General features: G+C 48.2%; 1 protein-coding gene across 1 annotated transcript in view; it reads right to left on the reverse strand.

Moving 5' to 3' along the window:
• The window catches only part of LOC147120926 (cation channel sperm-associated auxiliary subunit epsilon-like), a 196,855-nt gene that overhangs the window by 97,464 nt on the left and 80,249 nt on the right, over nucleotides 1–19,142 (reverse strand). The window contains exon 9 of the mRNA XM_085979704.1: nucleotides 2,485–2,563. Coding sequence (XP_085835830.1) covers nucleotides 2,485–2,563 — 79 coding nt within the window. The remainder of the gene's footprint in view (nucleotides 1–2,484; nucleotides 2,564–19,142) is intronic.

Raw genomic sequence — 19,142 nt, forward strand, 5'->3', positions numbered from 1 at the left:
TGAGTGTGCAGGATGGTTGCGTGTTGTGGGGAGCACGAGTGATTATTCCACGGCCAGCACGACAGTCTATCCTAGAGCAACTACATCAGTGTCATCCTGGGGTCTCGCGTATGAAAGCCTTGGCTAGGAGTTACTTGTGGTGGCCAAAGCTAGATGAGGAGATAGAAAATCTAGTCAAGACATGCAGCACTTGTCAGGAACACCGGAAGGCACCAGCAGCGGCTCCTCTCCACCCCTGGGAGTGGCCGGATAAACCATGGAGAAGATTGCACTTAGATTATGCGGGTCCATTCATGGGGAAGATGTTCCTCATAATCATTGATGCACATTCCAAATGGATGGATGTTTATCCTGTAAATTCTGCTTCCGCCACTACTACTATAGACTGCCTGCATCGGAGCTTCAGTAATCAAGGGCTACCGGAGATCGTGGTGAGTGACAATGCCACTTGTTTTGTGAGTATAGAGACAAAAGGGTTCTTGAGAAAAAATGGCATAGTGCAGGTGACCTCGACTCCATATCATCCGTCCTCGAATGGACTTGTGGAGAGAGCCGTACAAACATTTAAGGAGATGATGAAAAAAAGTGCAGAAGGGAGTTTAGCAGCCAAAGTGTCACAGGTTCTGTTCAGCTACAGAATAACACCTCAATCCACCACAGGACTCCCTCCTGCTGAGATGTTATTAGGTCATAGACTACGCTCCACTCTTGACCTTGTCCACCCAGACCTAAAAAGGAAAATGGAAAACAGACAAAACAAACAAAAAGAGAACCATGACAAAAGAACAAAGAGCCGAAGTTTTGGAGAAGGAGATGCGATCCTTACCAGGAATTTCAGTTATGGACCAAAGTGGATTCCTGGCTTCATAGACTCAATGACAGGTCCAGTATCATACAAGGTCATGTTGGGAGATGGTAGGGTAGTACGCAGACATGTAGATAAGATACTTCCCAGACAAGGGGAAATTGAAATGAAGGTTCCAGATGCAACGACTGAAGACAGGGTTGCCCCCAGTTATCCAAGTGCATCTGTAGTGCCACCACCAGGGACAGAGATAATTCCACAGGAACCTATCTGTCAAGAGGAAACCATCGTTGCAGAGTCAGATACTCTGTGCACTGTTCAGGAGCAGCTGGTGGCTTCACCACAAACAAGCAGGGACTTTACTGTTAGACGTTCACAAAGGGCTCGCAAGCCACCAGAGAGATTGATACTGAACTGTTAGATTAATCAAGTATGGAACATGATGAATGGAGACTCCTTATGTGACCCTCAGGAATGGTTGTTTGTTAAGAAATTCATACTGAAATCTTAAGGGGGGAGGGATATAGTAATCTGGGATGTTATGATTAAGGTTATCCACCAGGTGGTGCTGTAGCCAATGCTGCTACTAAGGTCAGAGGTTTGCTTCCTGTTAAGGTCAGAGGGTTGCTTCCTGTATAGGTCAGCACAAGGTGGAATGCCAGGATGCTGATGCAGGCTGTCTGTAAACGTGTTTCCCAGTTGTTAATAAAGTACTCGTGTTAATTCTACGATATCGCCTCTTTGAGTCCTTGTTCCACTTAATGGATTTATCACATACATCATAGAAGGAAGCCAATTGGCCCATCGTGCCTATCTCGGCTCTGAAAGAGCTATCCAATTAGTTTCACTCCCCCACTCTAGCCACATAGCACTGCAAATTTTAAATAATGTGCCTTGGCCTTCAAAATCAGCTGCGCCTCCCACTGCTGCTCCTGAATAGGCCAGCTGATCGCTAGGCTGCATTCCCGCCCAGGAGTTAAAATTCTTCCCGAAAGCTTTTCTTTTTTTTTTGGCAGGGAATCTTCCTCAGATACCCCTGCTTTGCCGCCATAACTTCACCAGAAGTGAGGCAGAAACCCTGCTTATGCACATAATCATGTATGCCGATTTTCTGGAAGTTCATCAGCCAATACCAACCTGAGTCAACACCTTAACATCCTGTGAAATCCGAGAAAGAAACACAAGATCCCGGACAGGCCAGATCCAATAACAAAATGTTTAATACTCTGATGTCCGCTTAATCTAAAATGCTCCTGTAGAGAGGCTAGTAATTTTGTTTCAAAGAGGAGCAAAGGACCTTTGGCTGGGAAGAAAATGAAGTGGACCAACGACACATGTGCTGGGGATTTATATAATGTGGGAGTTACAGACCACAGACAGCGCTGCCTATCTGCAAGGTTATGATGACATTGTCATGTATGTTTTCAGAACCTATCAAGCTAGGCTGAACTACTTATGATATGTGGGGAATGTGGAATTTTAAAATAATAGAGTTTCTATTAAAATGGCAGCTGTAAAGTAGGAGATTTATACATTACGATCCTGGTGACACTACACTGCATACACTTATTTTTGATAAATGACAAACTCAAGTCACTATTCCATTTTCTGTTATCATTTCAAACATCACCACTGTAAATTTATCAACACACAAATAAAATAGTTTCTTTAAAACATACCCTCCTGGATGAAAATTCACAAGTATACTCGATAGGATGGGTTTGGAATTCCACAGTTAAAACACCACTTGTTGCTTTTCTGAAACAGCATGATATTGCACACATCTTATTAAAACAGGTTTCAAGTACAACATTTCTAATAATGGTATGAATAGAAATACACTCCATCTATCTGATCTTCTTGAGGGATGCTAGCTTTAGGTAGCACGGCCGTCCAATACCATCACAAACCATTTTGTCATTTGTATGACAATCAAATAAACAGATGTTTATGATTTGTGCCATTGTTTATGCTCCTTCCTAGTACTTCAAATAAAAATCCTAATGTCGATTTAGTCCTACTTTCTTGAAAAGACACCTCAAGTTAAGAGTGGAAAGCACTATGCCATGGTAAGGCCTGTGACTCAGTGGTTACCACTCAGGCCTATGAGTCAAAGGATTGTGGGTTCAAGTCTAAATACAGAGACTTGGGGGTAATTAGAACCACCAAGATGGGTGGGAGAGGGGCAAGAGGGCTAAAAATTCAAAAATAGGAAACCTGATCCCACCTGGCCTCCAATGTGCCAACTACAGGTTTTAATCGGGGGTGGGGGGTGGCATGAGCGATTACTCTACAGAGGTGGGTCTATCATTAAAATATTTTAATGAGGCTGCTTGCCTCAATTTTAACCAGAGTTTTACTATTAACGCCTGATGGCTTGGTTCCCCAGGGCTCGGGAACCCCGCCGGTAGCTGATGGAAGGCGAAAAGGGTCGGATCCATCAGGTGAGTGTCTTTACAGCACTGCTTGTGGGCAGGAAGAGCTGGAGTGCTTCCCTTGGTCCACCAAACTTAGCTGATCTCTTCGGCCTTCCCAATCTAATCATGATCACCCCGATGTCCTCTCCAGCCGGGCCCCCACCGCCGCCCCCACACCGTGTCCTCTCTGGCCCCCCCGATTGAATCATGGCCCCCTCAATGTGCTCTCTAGCACCCTTCCCCAATGTCTTGCCCCCTCCCTCCTCTCTGCTCCCCGGCTGCGGTCTAGCACCGTAGGCCTTCCTGCCCGACAGGTAGTCTGTCGCTCAATCTGGCCGGCTGCCGTCCGGGAAACAGAGTTAAAAAACTTAAATGAGGGCCTGCTGTTAAATTCAGCAGGACCTAGAGAAAACACACATTTCCGTGTTTCCTGGCCATTACACCTCCGGGTGGACCAACCCTGGTTCAATGAGGAGTGCAGAAGAGCATGCCAGAAGCAGCACTAGGCATACCTAAAAATGAGTTGCCAACCTGGGGAAGCTGCAACACAGGACTACATGCATGCTAAACAATGGAAGCAGCATGCTATAGACAGAGCTAAGTGATCCCACAACCAACAGATCAGATCAAAGCTCTGCAGTGCTGCCACATCCAGTTGTGAAGGTGGTGGACTATTAAACAACTAACGGGAGGAGGAGGCTCCATGAACATCCCCATCCTCAAGGATGGCGGAGCCCAGCACGCATGTGCAAAAGACAAGGCTGATGCGCTTGCAACCATCTTCAGCCAGAAATGCCGACTGGATGATCCATCTCGGCCTCCTCCTGAGGTCCCTAACATCACAGAAGCCAGTCTTCAGCCAATTCGATACACTCCACGTGATATCAAGAAACAGCTGAGTGCACTGGATACAGCAAAGGCAGGACAAATCCAATCCGGCCAATTACCACCCTATCAGTCTACTCTCAATCACCAGCAAAGTGATGGAAGGTGTTGTCAACAGTGCATCAAGCGGCACTTACTCACCAATAAACTGATCACCGATGCTCAGTTTGGGTTCCGCCAGGACCACTCGGCTCATTACAGCCTTGGTCCAAACATGGATAAAAGAGCTGAGTTCCAGAGGTGAGGTGAGAGTGACTGCCCTTGACAACAAGACAGCATTTGACTGAGTGCAGCATCAAGGAGCCACAGTAAAATTGAAGTCGATGGGAATCAGGGGAACAACTCTCCACTGGCTGGAGTCATACCTAACACAAAGGAAGATAGTTGTGGTTGTTGGAGGTCAATCATCTCAACCCCAGGACATTGCTGCAGGAGTTCCTCGGGGCAGTGTCCTAGGCCCAACCATTTTCAGCAGCTTCATCAATGACCTTCCCTCCATCATAAGGTCAGAAGCGGGGATGTTCGCTGATGATTACACAGTATTCAGTTCCATTTGTAACTCCTCAGATAATGAAGCAGTCTATGCCCGCATGCAGCAAGACCTGGATGACATTCAGGCTTGGGTTGATAATTGGCAAGGAACATTCTCACCGCACAAGTGCCAGGCAATGATTATCTCTAACATGAGAGTGTCTAACCATCACCCCTTGACATTCAATGGCATTACCATCGCCATATACCCCAACATCAACATCCTGGGGGGTCACCATTGACCAGAAACTTAACTGGACAAGCAACATCAATACTGTGGCTACAAGAGCAGGTCAGAGGCTGGGTATTCTGCAGCAAGTGTCGCACTTCCTGACTCCCCAAAGCCTTTCCACCATCTACAAGGCACAAATCAGGAGTGTGATGGAATACTCTCTGTTATGTTCATTAATAACTAGTCGTTTTTATTAAGGACAGCTAGCTTTTGCTAGACACTTTATTGAGCACATGTGGACTAGGTACAGTATCTGTAGAGGCATCCATCTTGACTGCTGCCTTGTGGGTAGCCTGGTGCATCGTGGGTAGCCCACTCTTATATACATACAGCACCACCTAGTGTACCATTCCGGAATAACAGGTTACTGATCATTACATCCCCTTTTCTTTGAGGTTAAACAAAATCAGTATCAATCAATCATAACAACATAAACATCTTCAACAGTCAATACATTTTCAATGTAGTTTTCTTTGTACTCAAAGATTAAGTCTATCAGGCTTTTTTACTTCACGTGTGGGTCTTCTCAGCACAGGTAAGTCTGATGTGTTTTCATGAGAGCCTGTATGTGTATTTATGTTAGATTGTTCTGGTGGTGAGTGACAAGATTCAGTTGCGGCATTGTCATCGATTTGCTCTTCGATAGTCTCTTGTGTTTTTAGGAGGGAACGGCGGTTCCTCCTGAGAATCTGTCCTTCCTCAGTTCTAACAGTGTATGACCTTGGTCCTACTTCCTCAAGAACTGTAGCTTTCCTGTTCCATACATCTGGATCTTCAATCCTGATAACATCATCCCTTGTCAATGGTTTCAGAGTTTTGGATGACTTGTCATAGTATGATTTCTGTTTCAGCTTTAACAGTTGAAGTCTCTGTCTCAGTTCCTTACTCTGCTTTTCTTTTGCACAGCAGGGTAGCGTGGTACGCAACTTGCGACCCATTAGGAGTTCAGCAGGTGAAGAACCAGAGTCTAAAGGTGAGGCTCGGTAGCTCAGCAGGGCGAGATAAGGATCAGACTTGTTTTCTGTCGCTTTCTTCAGTAGCTGCTTAAGAACTTGAACACCTTTCTCTGCCTTACCATTCGACTGAGCATACAAAGGACTGGATGTGATGTGTTGAAAGTCATAATGTGCTGCAAACTGTTGCCACTCCTTACAGTTGACGCACAGACCATTGTCGCTAACGGCAATCCTGGGAATTCCATGTCTGGCGAAGATGGATTTCACATGCAATATGACACTGCTTGCTGTGGTGCTTGAGAGCAGCGCCATCTCAGGATAGTTAGAATAGTAGTCAATCACTATTAGATAGTCTTTACCATTTAAATGAAAAAGGTCCATACCAACCTTTTGCCATGGTGCTGCTGGTATGTCAGCTACTATCATTGGTTCCTTTGCTTGTTTGTTTTGGTGTTTCTGACATGTCTCACATTTGCCTATCATGTTCTCAATGTCCTTAGTTATGCCAGGCCAATAAACAGTGTCTCTTGCTCTCCTTTTGCATTTTTCAATTCCGAGGTGTCCCTCATGAATCCTTTTGAGCATGTCTTGACGTAGAGCCTGTGGAATGACTATTCTGTTCTGTTTTAGTAATAGTCCACTTGCGACACTCAATTCTGACCTTATGTGAAAATATTTTGGACAGGAACCTTTTGGCCAACCATGATGAATGTTCTCTATTACTGTTTGTAATACTATATCTTTTACTGTTTCTTCTGCTATTTGCTTTGATTTTGTGTCTGACACGGGCAGCGCAGCAGTGACCATACTCACATGAACATCCACGTCTTCTTCAGTAGAGCTCACATGACTCATTGTGGGTGCTCGGGATAGTGCATCTGCTAACACTATGGCCTAGAAATTCGGTTGTTTGCGCCAGCGGTTAGCGCCTAAAGAGACCGAGAATTGGGGCGTAACCTAATGTTGGGGCGGGCGCAATGAAGATAGCGACAACTCCCATATTGACTATACATTTAACGCCTGCGCTAAGTGTTTGCGCGCGCCCGCGAGCGCAAGCAGATCATGATGTCATTTCATTGTGCAACGCCTTTTCGGGGCGCCTGAGCGGATATTGGGTGGCGCCCTTAGCCTTTACGCCTAGCGCTATTAGTGACAGTTCGAAGGAGCGTTAGCAGGCCCTTCTCAGAGTCGGGGGGCGCTATTTAAAGGGGACAGCTCTAGTACAGAAGCTTCAGCCACTTGGCCTGTTCATTGCGATCGTTGGTGGAGAGAGTTGGTGAGCTACTGTGGAGCAGAGTTTTTGGAATTTAGCATCAGAGTACTTGGGACCCTCAAACCTGTCCGGAGCAGTTGGAGCACTAGACCTAACAGCCTTTTGACCAACTGGCATCGGAATGGGAGATGCTTTGGAGGGCCACGGCCTCATGGCCGAACACTTTGAAGGGGCAGAGAGACGGCGGGAGAGAGGGCCGGGATTGGCCAGAAGGAGGAGGGGCAATGGAGGTTGGCCAATCTGAGGGCATGCTGCGAGGGTCTTTAGGCAGCAGGTGTCATACCTTGACATGTTGGAGGAGCAGTGTGTGCGAAGGCTCCGATTCGGGATGGACGTTGTTACTGAGCTGTGCCACCTGCTTGCTGAGGATCTGCAGCCGCGTCTACGGTGCATGACCTCTCTGTCGGTGGCCGCTAAACTGACTGTTGGCCTCAATTTTTATGGCAACGGATCCTTTCAGTGAGCCATTGGGGACATCGCGAATATCTCTCAGGTTGCAGTCCACTGCTGCATCCGGCAAGTTACAGCTGCCCTTTATAGGCGAAGGCGTCAATTCATCACCTTCCCTCTGACCCTGGAGAAGCAGGCGGAGGAGGAGGAGGAGGAGGAGCATGCGGACGAGGAGGAGGAGGAAGATGGAAGGGCTCCTGAAAGTGGAACGGCCATCCGTCACAGGCTCATGAGGACTCATATCGAGGCCCCTCTGGTGGAATGATGAGTGTCGTAACTGCTGCGCACTTTGGATGTTTCAAAGCCTCTGAAGGCCAGCATCACTGTAATTAGTCACGTACACCATAGCACATTTAAACTTCTCTTTATTGTCACAAAAGTCTTTCATTACAGCAAAACAACGTCATGTCAACAGAAACCATAACTAACAAAATAACAGTTAACTCTTTGGCAAAGCCGCCAAACTAAACAAACTATTTCCAACAATTCCAACAGGTGAGGGTCTCCTTGATTTTGGCCAAAGAAATGTCTCAGCACCTCCCTCTACTGCTGGCCCCTTGATGGAGAATGTAATGAAATCTGTTTGTCGTGATCCTGTATTCGTTTTGCACTCATGTATATTACCCTCCCCCACTGTGTATAGTTTCACTTCCTCTTTCCCGACTAACCTGGGAGGTTCCAGGTCTTGGCTCTTGGCTCCGCCCCTGACTTCTCTTACATAAAGATCCCAGGATCTGTATGACTCATTCCTGTGAACCAGTCGGCGTGTTGAGATGTTAGCTCTGATCTTAGTGATTAAAAGCCAACTTGTTTAAGTCTATAACTTCTAGTTTTGTGGTTATTGAAGGCCCATCAATTTTAATCACTAAAGAATACTAGGATGGATTGTAATGAAATCTGTTTGTCTTGCCTGTATTCGTTTTGCACTCATGTATATTACCCTCCCCCACACGGTGTATAGTTTCACTTCCTCTTTCCTGCCTAACCTGGAAGGTTCCAGGTCTTGGCTCTTGGCTCCGCCCCTGACTTCTCTTACTTAAAGATCCCAGGATCTGTATGACTCATTCCTGTGAGCCAGTCGGTGTGTTGAGATGTAAGCTCTGATCTTAGTGATTAAAATCCAACTTGTTTAAGTTAATAACTTCTAGTTTTGTGGTTATTGAAGGCACATCAATTTTAATCACTAAAGAATACTAGAATGGATCGACTCCTAAAACCACAGCATCTGGACTTGGATCCACATTCTGCTGAAGCATCAAATCAATTTGGACACTGGCTCAAATGCTTCGAACTCTTCGCGGGGGCCTCATCCGCTAGCGAGGTAGATAAACTGAGTCTACTGACTACTCGCGTTAGTCATCGGATTTATTCGTTCATCCGGGACGCCACCTCTTACACGGAGGCCATCACTATCCTGAAGGCCCAATACCAGAGGCCGGTAAATGAAGTGTACGCCAGACATCTGCTGGCTACACGCAGGCAGCGACCTGAGGAATCAATGGGCGATTTCTTACAGGGCCTAAAGGACTTGGTCCGGGACTGTAACTGCAAGGCCGTGACGGCCAACGTGTACTCTGACGAATTGGTCCGCGATTCCTTCATCACGGGCCTCAAATCTAATTATATCCGGCAGAGACTGCTGGAAAAGGAGGTCCTGGACTTAAAAAAGGCAGTGGCCACTGCGCGATCGCTGGACGTGGCCCAGAAAAACTCTGACTCTTATTCTTCCGGCCATGCGGCCCTCACCGCCTCGTGCGCGCCGAGCGGGCCGCCATCTTGGAATCAGCGATCTTCCCCATCCAGGTCTCAGACCAGCTCTACACCGCCGGAGTCCCCACACAGAAGTTCACCCAAGAGTCCTACTACAGCGGCAATGTCTCGAGGCCCGAAATGCTACTTCTGCGGCCAGGCCACGCACCCCAGACAACGATGCCCAGCGAAGGACGCTACATGCTTCAAATGTAAGAAAAAGGGGCATTTTAGCAAAGTCTGCAGGGGGAATCCGATTTCCAACTCCGTCACCGCCTCGTGCGTGCCGTGCGGGCCGCCATCTTGGGATCCGCCATCTTTTCTAGACTCAACGGCCGCCCAGGGCCCAACAGTGGCTTCGATCATGGTGGATCAATCCAGGCCACACCCGTTGACAAAATCTATGATGGACATACAGGTGAACGGGAATTTAACAAAATGCTTAATTGACTGTGGGAGTACCGAGAGTTTTATCCACCCTAGCCTGGTACGGCGGCACTCATTAACGCTAACCCCTACACGGAGCAGAATTGCTATGGCTGCTAAGCCCCACATTTCGGACATTTTGGGCTACTGTGTGGTAACACTGACTGTAAAAGGCACGGACTACAAGGATTTTAAACTCCTCGTGATGCCAGAACTCTGTGTTAATGTAATCTTGGGCCTGGACTTCCAGTGCCACCATGAAAGTGTCACGCTAGCATATGGCGGGTCCCAGCCACCACTCACAGTCTGCGGCCTATCAACATTAAAAATCAGCCCGCCCTCTTTATTCGCTAATCTCGCTCCGAACTGTAGGCCCATAGCGACCAAAAGTAGACGGTACAGTCTGGAAGACAGACACTTTATCAGGGCGGAAGTGGACAGACTCCTGCGGGAAGGCATTATTGAATGCAGTACCAGTCTGTGGCGTGCCCAAGTAGTCATAGTTAAAAATAGCGAAAAGAAATGGATGGTAATTGACTACAGCCAGACTGTTAATATTTATACCCAGCTGGACGCCTACCCTTTACCCCGCATATCAGAAATGGTCAACCAGATTGCGCAATACCGAGTCTTCTCGACTATCAACCTCAAATCCGCGTATCACCAGCTCCCCATTAGAACGGAGGACCGCCCATACACTGCCTTCGAGGCGAACGGACGCCTCTACCATTTTCTCAGCGTGCCCTTCGGGGTAACAAATGGGGTCTCGGTCTTCCAACGTGAGATGGACCGCATGGTTGACGAGAATAAACTACAAGCTACCTACCCCTATCTGGACAATGTCACTATCTGCGGGCACAACCAGCAAGACCACGATCTAAATCTTGCGAGATTTTTAAAAACTGCCCTAAAGCTGAATCTAACCTACAACGAAGACAAATGTGTCTTCAACACAACCCGTCTCTGTATCCTCGGCTGTGTGGTGGAAGATGGGGTAATTGGACCGGACCCTGACCGATTACGCCCCCTAAAGGAACTGCCCCTGCCACACAATCCCAAAGCTTTAAAAAGGTGCCTGGGATTTTTTTCGTATTATGCCCAATGGGTGCCCAATTACTCTGATAAGGCCCGACCCCTCATTAAATCGACGTCCTTCCCACTATCAGCTGAAGCTCGGGAGGCTTTCACCAGTATTAAACAGGACATTGAAAGGGCTGCAGTGTGTGCAGTGGACGAATGCATTCCCTTTCAAGTTGAAAGCGATGCGTCAGACTTTGCCTTAGCTGCGACCCTCAATCAGGCTGGGAGACCTGTGGCCTTCTTCTCCCGAACCCTTCAGGGACCTGAAATCAGGCACTCTTCTGTCGAGAAGGAGGCACAGGCTATAGTGGAGGCAGTGCGGCACTGGAGACACTACCTAGCCGGCAAACGTTTCACCCTGCTCACCGACCAGCAGTCGGTGGCTTTCATGTTTAATAACAAAGGGGGAAAATCAAGAATGACAAAATACTCAGGTGGAGGATCGAACTATCCATGTTTGACTATGATATTATGTACAGGCTGGGAGCCCTTAATGAACCCCCAGACGCCCTATCGCGGGGAATGTGTGCCAGCATTCATACGGACAAATTACAGGGTCTCCACAACGACCTCTGTCACCCAGGGGTCACCTGACTACACCATTTTATAAAGTCCCGCAATCTGCCCCACTCCATCGAGGAGGTCAGGGCAATGACCAGAGCCTGCCGCATCTGTGCGGAATGCAAGCCTCGTTTCTACAGGCCTGACCGTGCACACCTTATCAAAGCCACATGGCCATTCGAGCGCCTAAGTCTGGACTTCAAGGGACCCCTTCCCTCTGCCGACCGTAACGTATACTTCCTCAATATCATTGATGAATATTCCCGCTTCCCCTTCACCATTCCCTGCCCAGACATGACCAGTGCCACGGTCATCAAGTGTCTCTGTAATCTATTCTGCATGTTTGGCATGCCGAACTACATACACAGCAATAGGGGGACGTCATTCATGAGTGACGAGCTGCGCCAGTTCTTGCTCTCGAAGGGGATAGCCACTAGCAGAACCACTAGCTACAACCCCCGGGGTAATGGGCAAGTGGAAAGGGAGAATGCTACTGTTTGGAAGGCTGTCACGTTAGCCTTAAAGTCAAAAGGCCTTCCGACCTCCCGCTGGCAGGAAGTCCTCCCAGACGTGCTCCACTCCATAAGGTCTCTGTTATGTACTGCCACTAACGCTACCCCTCACGAAAAGATGTTCGTTTTACCCCGGAAATCCACCTCGGGCATATCTCTACCCGCGTGGCTGACGTCTCCGGGGACAGTACTATTGCGGAAGCACGTGAGAGGCCATAAAGCGGACCCCCTTGTGGAAAAGGTACAGCTCCTCCATGCAAACCCTCAGTACGCCTATATCGAATACTCTGACGGGCGAGAGGACACTGTTTCCATAAAAGACCTCGCTCCCTCGGGGAGCGGAGAGAACGATGGGAGACTACCCGATGAAGACCTACACTACAAAGAGACAGGACGCCCAGAGGTATCAATACCCAACTTTAACCTGGTGGACACTGCAGATAACCTGGAAGACACTGCGGAGGCCCGGACAGCGGAGGAACCAGAATCCACTCCCCTAGAGGCACCCCAACCGGCTTTGCGCCGATCACTGAGAACTGCAAAACCTCCTGACAGACTCACTTATACCAACTTTTAAGAAACATCACCCCGATGGACTAAATCTATAGAAGGGATGAATGTAATGAAATCTGTTTGTCTTGCTCCTGTATTCATTTTGCACTCATGTATATTACCCTCCCCCACTGTGTATAGTTTCACTTCCTCTTTCCCGACTAACCTGGGAGGTTCCAGGTCTTGGCTCTTGGCTCCGCCCCTGACTTCTCTCACATAAAGATCCCAGGATCTGTATGACTCATTCCTGTGAACCAGTCGGCATGTTGAGATGTTAGCTCTGATCTTAGTGATTAAAAGCCAACTTGTTTAAGTCTATAACTTCTAGTTTTGTGGTTATTGAAGGCCCATCAGAGAACGACTTCTCTTTCGTGCTCGGCCCCTTCCCTCCCTGCTGCTCCTACATAATTGAACCCCAGTGGCGGGGTGAAGGCTGGGGGACACCTGCTGACTGTCTGGAAGCGCAGAAGCCCCTGAGGGACGGCCTGGCCGATCTTTGGGCTTGAAGGGTGCGGACGCAGGATGCTTGATCTGAGCATGGCTGGAAGCAGTGTGCACTGCAGGTGGTGGCAGCTGCACTGCAGACGTGCCAGCGCTGGCATGTGGAATGGTCACCTGCCGAGAGAGGACACCTGCACCATTGTCGGATGACACACTGGCTCTCTGAGGTGACCGGCTCGGCTCATCCGCCACAATCGCATGCTCCACTGATTCCTGGCCTTGTATGGGACTGGAAGGGCCCGGGGTGATCCTAGCTGATGCAGATAGGGTGGCTGCAGTGAGAGTTCGCGTTGCCTCAATCTAGGTGTGGACGAGGCCGGCAAGTGACTGCGTGGCAGCAGTGAGGACCTGTGAGCCAGCCCTTGACAGTTCTTTCCATTGCTTCGGACAAGGCCGGTGCTGACCGCTCCACTGCCTCGGACAAGCCCTGCAGAGACCTTTCCAGGGATTGTCCGAAGCCCTGAACAGTCCTTTCCATAGCGGCCTTGAAGCCCTGGACAGTCCTCTCCATTGTTGGCCCAAAGCCCTCGACAGACCTCTCCATTGTTGCCCCGAAGCCCTGGAGAGTCCTGTCCATTGTTGCCCCGAAGCCCTGGAGAGTCCTCTCCATTGCTGGCCCGAAGCCCTTGACAGACCTCTCCATTGTTGCCCCGAAGCCCTGGAGAGTCCTGTCCATTGTTGCCCCGAAGCCCTGGAGAGTCCTCTCCATTGTTGCCCCGAAGTCCAACACACTCTTTGCCAGTGTATCTATTGACTGAGGCATCCTCCCCACTGCAGCCATCAGCTCAGTGTGCCTGAGCCAGGCCTGGGTGCTCATTTCAGCCAGGCGACGCACCTCCTCTGCACTCTGTGCAGCAGTCATCACTACCTGCCTTTCCCTCCGGGGAGACGGTGGCCGAACTTGCCTACCCCCCTTGCGTTGCTGCATGCCGCTTGGTCTGGCAACTGCCTGATCCTCAGAGCCCCCTCCCCTCCCCTCCAGGGAACTACTATCCCCAGTCTGTACATGTGTATGCTTCCCTGAGATTGGAACGGATGGTCCGGCTTCCTCCTGATCCTCGCCTCCGGAGGCACTGGCACTGGCAGCTTCAGGGCGTGGAGCCCCAGTTGGTGATGCATCACCTGAAAGCAGGGAGGTGGAAGAGTGGCTTTAGCAAAAGGACAGGTTGGCGGAAAGGCATGGCACATTGCGGCACACTGAGGAAGCATGCTGGCGGGGGGACCAAGTGGAAGGAGACAGCTGCAAAAGGTGAGAGCCTTACCCTCGCTGTCGAGAATGGGGTCGGCAGCTGCAGTGGTAACAGGACCAGACAGACGTCCTCCAAGAATCTGGTGCATTCTCTCCTTGAGATCCGTGAGAGTGACCACTTGTGGAGGTCCGCCACCGGTTTGATGCTGCTCCTTTCGCATCATCGCCAGCTTGGACTGCAGGGGAAAGAAGGGGAAGTTCTGTAACATGATGCCTTGAGAGATCATCTGATGCCCCCCATGGTGCAAGAGCCCTTACATGATGCCTTGAGAGATCATCTGATGCCCCCCATGGTGCAAGAGCCCTTACATGATGCCTTGAGAGATCATCTGATGCCCCCCATGGTGCAAGAGCCCTTACATGATGCCTTGAGAGATCATCTGATGCCCCCCATGGTGCAAGAGCCCTTACATGATGCCTTGAGAGATCATCTGATGCCCCCCATGGTGCAAGAGCCCTTACATGATGCCTTGAGAGATCATCTCATGCCCCCCATGGTGCAAGGGCCCTTACATGTGGCCTTGAGTGAAATGTCCATGTGTGTGCCCAGAAAGGGCCATGGGTGCTTGCTGACAGATGGCCATTGGGGCATCATGGCAACAGGGTCCTCGAAGTTAGGTGCAGATGGAGGGAATCAGAAGTTTGCATAACCAACACTCACCCTAACGACCCGAGTGAGGTCGTTGAATTTCTTCCTGCACTGAACAGGGGTCTTGGTCACCATGCTGTTGGAGTTGACCCTCTTGAGAAACCTCCCTCCAAGATCGCCGGTAAGCCTTTTGATTCAGCCTCTTGCCATTGTCAGGATACAAAACATCTCGACGGCGCTCAACTGCAGACACCAACTGGTCCAGCGCCTCAGTGCTGAAGCGCTCTGCTTTCTGTCTCACCTTCTCCATCCTCACCAAGTTTCCTGCACCAAAGAAGGGCGAGCGCCGATTCTGAGGCCTACAGGGCGTTGAGTGTAGCAGCTCAGGCTGACTGACCCACCCCTTTAAGAGCCGGCCGGCACCTGGAAGTCTCGTGGTCTCCGGTAATTGAGATCACCTGCGCTGCGCCCGGCCGCGCCGATATTGGGTAGCGCCTGAACTTTTGTGCCTTAGGAGCCCCGTGCAACGTCTGAGTTAGCGCCTCAATCCCCTTTGGGGGCGATGCAACCCAATATCTCGCCAGGCAGTGATAAGTTTCATCTGGCTATAAACTTTGCGCAGCGCCAGTTCTAACGCCTCAAGCGGGGCTATACCCAATTTCTAGGCCTATGTATTTGCCTGGTGTGTAGATCAGTTCAAAGTCATATCTTTGCAGCTTCATCATGAGTCGTTGAATCCTTGGAGACATCTCATTCAGGTTCTTTTTTATGATGGCAACCAGTGGGCTGTGGTCTGTCTCAACTGTGAAGGTGGGAAGTCCATATATGTAGCCATGGAACTTTTCTAATCCAACTACCAAGCCTAGACATTCCTTTTCAACCTGGGCGTATCGACACTCAGTATCAGTCATAGACCTGGAGGCATAGGCAACAGGCTTCCAATCTTCACCCTCTGCTTGTAGCAAGACCACGCCTAAGCCATCCTTTGATGCATCCGTTGACACTTTGATTCTGTTTGTCGGGTCAAAGAAAGTGAGTACAGGTGTGGTTGTCAGCACTGTTTTGAGGTTCATCCACTCTTGTTCATGTTTTTCTGTCCATGCGAACTCATTTGTTTTATGTAGTAGGTCTCGCAGACAGGTTGTCTTGGCTGACAAGTTAGGAATGAACTTTCCAATGAAGTTTATCATCCCCATGATGCGTAGCACTCCTTTTTTATCAGTGGGTCGGGGCATGTTGAGTATGGCGTTTACTTTTTCCATATCTGGCTCTATTCCTTTACCAGATAGATTATCTCCTAGGAAAGTGAATTCCTGGATGCCAAACTGACACTTGGCTTTGTTAAGCTTCAGTCCATTCCGGCGTATGCTCTGTGGCACTTTAGTCAGTCTCTCATTGTGTTCTTTCAGTGTGGAGCCCCAGATGATGATGTCATCAACATAGACCCGAACTCCTTCCAGACCTTCAATTATGTGTTCCATCGCTCTATGAAAGATTTCAGATGCAGATTTTATCCCGAAAGGCATTCTGAGGAAACAATACCTGCCAAATGGTGTGTTGAAGGTACAGTATTTGGTGCTCTCTTCATCCAGTTTTAGTTGCCAAAATCCTTGTGAGGCATCAAGCTTTGTAAAGTATCTGGCACCTGACATTTCACTGGTGATTTCTTCTCGCTTGGGAATCTGGTAGTGTTCACGTTTTATGTTTGCATTTAAGTCCTTTGGATCCATGCATATTCTTAGATCATTGTTCTTTTTCTTTACACATACCATGGAGTTAACCCAGTCTGCTGGCTCTTTGACTTTCCTGATGACTCCTAGTGTGGTCATTCTGTCCAGTTCTTTCTTGAGCCGGTCACGCAGGGGTGCTGGAACTCTTCATGGAGCGTGTGCCACTGGCTGAGCATCCTCCTTTAGCTGGATTTTGTAAGTGAATGGTAGAACTCCAAATCCTTTGAACACATCCTGGAAATGTTTTACTACAGAATCCACTGAGTCATCTGGTCTGCTTATGGCACAGTTTATACGGTATACTCTCTTGACCAGTTCTAAGTCCTCACAAGCTTTGTCACCCAGTAGTGAATCAAGTCCTTCAGCCACAACAGAAAACATGAGATGATGCACTTTGTCTTTCACTGTCACTTTAAGTCTGCATACACCTAAGCTATCTATTTTCTGTCCATTATAGTCCTTCAGTAGTACTGACTTTTTCTGTATTTGGGGCTTTTCTTTCATGTTTTTAATGTCACTCATACTGATTAAGTTTGCTTTTGCCCCAGTGTCCAGTTTCAATGTAACTAATGCTCCATTTATCTGCAGTGGGATCATCCATTTGTCCTCTTTTACTGCATTAATTTTATGTTCAGCATTGTCCATATCTGAGGGCTGCACATTTTCTGTATCATTTTTGACATTGTCACATGACACCATTCGTACAAAAAATGTCTCACTTAAATCAGTGTCCTCAATCACATTAACTCGTTGCCCTTTCTTTGTTTTTACTTTTGAAAAGTATTGTTTGGCAAAGTGATTCTTTCCATTACACTTTGTGCACATTTTTCCAAATGCTGGGCATTGTCTTAACTGATGTTTGTAACCACAGCGTTTACAATTAAAAATTTCATCCTCCGATTGCTTTTCATTTCTGTTCTGCCCACATTTCTTCCCCTTGTAGGACACAGCACCGACAGCAGCATTATCACTCATTACAATCGCATCATTATTGATTTCACTGAAAGTCTTCGCGTGCTTTCGAGCTAGCTCGCTGGCTTGGCATATTTTCACAGCAATTTCCAATGTTAGTTCGGTTTCTCTCAACAGACGTTCCCTGACTTTTTTATCATGAATATCAAACACAATCTGGTCACGAATCATGGATGCTTTCAGCTCAGAGAAATTACATGTCTGTGCTTTCAGTTTCAGATCTCATTTTGCTGCTGTGTCCGAGAACAGAAGATGTACCTGTTGAGTCTGTGTGTCCCAGTTATGCGTATGATCAATCACTGGACACAGACAACAAGAATAACTTTTAACAGGTCTTCACTATTCGGAGGTCAGGGCTGAACTGCCCAGCAAATCCCTACACAACACTTATATACCAGTGTGGTCACCACCGGTATTACAGTATACAGCAGCCAAGAGAAAGTAGTACATCTCTTAAGGTAGTTCTCTTAAGGTGGAACAGGTTACATACACCACAATCCTCCCTTTTTAGCTTAACAGTTATATCCCCATTTAACATAACATAATAACATATATATATATACAACTTCATGCAAAACAGTTCAAAGGTTCAGTCTCTGAGGAGGCCTCCTGATTCGAGTTGGATAACGCCTTTCAGGGGTCTCTGATTCTCGTTGCTGGGGTGACTCATCTAGTTGGTCTCTTATGGATTGGACATCATCATCAGGTACATTCACTTCTGAGGTAGATGCTTCAGGTTCACTAACTTCTTCCACGGTTGTCTCTGCCGTAACCATGGGTTCAACCCTTGTTCTCGATTCTACCAGTTGGTCGGCATGACGCCGTATTACATTTTCACCAATATCTACCGTGTACATCAGGGGTCCTTGTCTGGCCCGAATTGTTCCAGATTGCCATTTCTCGTTTTTATAGTCCCTGGCTAACACTGGTTGTCCTATTTCGAAACTCCGAGTGGTCTTGTTATTTATATGCTGGAACTGTTTGTTTTCAACTTCCCTCCGCACATTTGGTTTTAACAAGTCCAACCTGGAGCACAACCTTCTGTTATAGAACATCATGGCAGGACTTTGGTTTGTCACTGCATGAGTGGCGTTTCGATATGCCAGTAGGAATTTGTCCACCTTGTGTTGTAGTGGAATCTGATCTTCGCTCATGGCCTTTACTGCTTTTTTGAACGTTTGTACAAATCTCTCGGCCAACCCGTTTGTAGCCGGATGATATGGGGCAGAGGTATAATGTTTCACCCCATTCTTCTTCATGAATTTCTGGAATTCTTCTGACACGAACTGCGGTCCGTTGTCTGAACATATTTGTTCTGGCAATCCATTTCTTGCAAATATCATTCTTAGCACCGCGATTGTCTTTTCCGAGGTAGTGGTAGTCATCTTAATCACTTCTGGCCATTTAGAATGTGCGTCCACCGCAATTAAAAACATGGAGTCCATGAATGGACCAGCAAAGTCAATATGTACATGTTGCCATGGGGTTGAAGGCCATTCCCATGGATGCAGCGGTGCAATCGGAGGTGCATTTTGCACTTTTTGGCACCCTGAGCAGCTTTTTGTCAGATCCTCTATCTGTTGGTCGATACCCGGCCACCACACATAAGCCCTAGCAAGGCTTTTCATTTTGACTCCCCCCAGGTGACCTTCATGCAGTTCCTTTAGAACTC

This window comes from Somniosus microcephalus, chromosome 3, assembly GCF_052327205.1.
Source record: "Somniosus microcephalus isolate GS21.2 chromosome 3, FLI_Smic_1.0, whole genome shotgun sequence".
NCBI classification, from domain to species: Eukaryota; Metazoa; Chordata; class Chondrichthyes; order Squaliformes; family Somniosidae; genus Somniosus; species Somniosus microcephalus.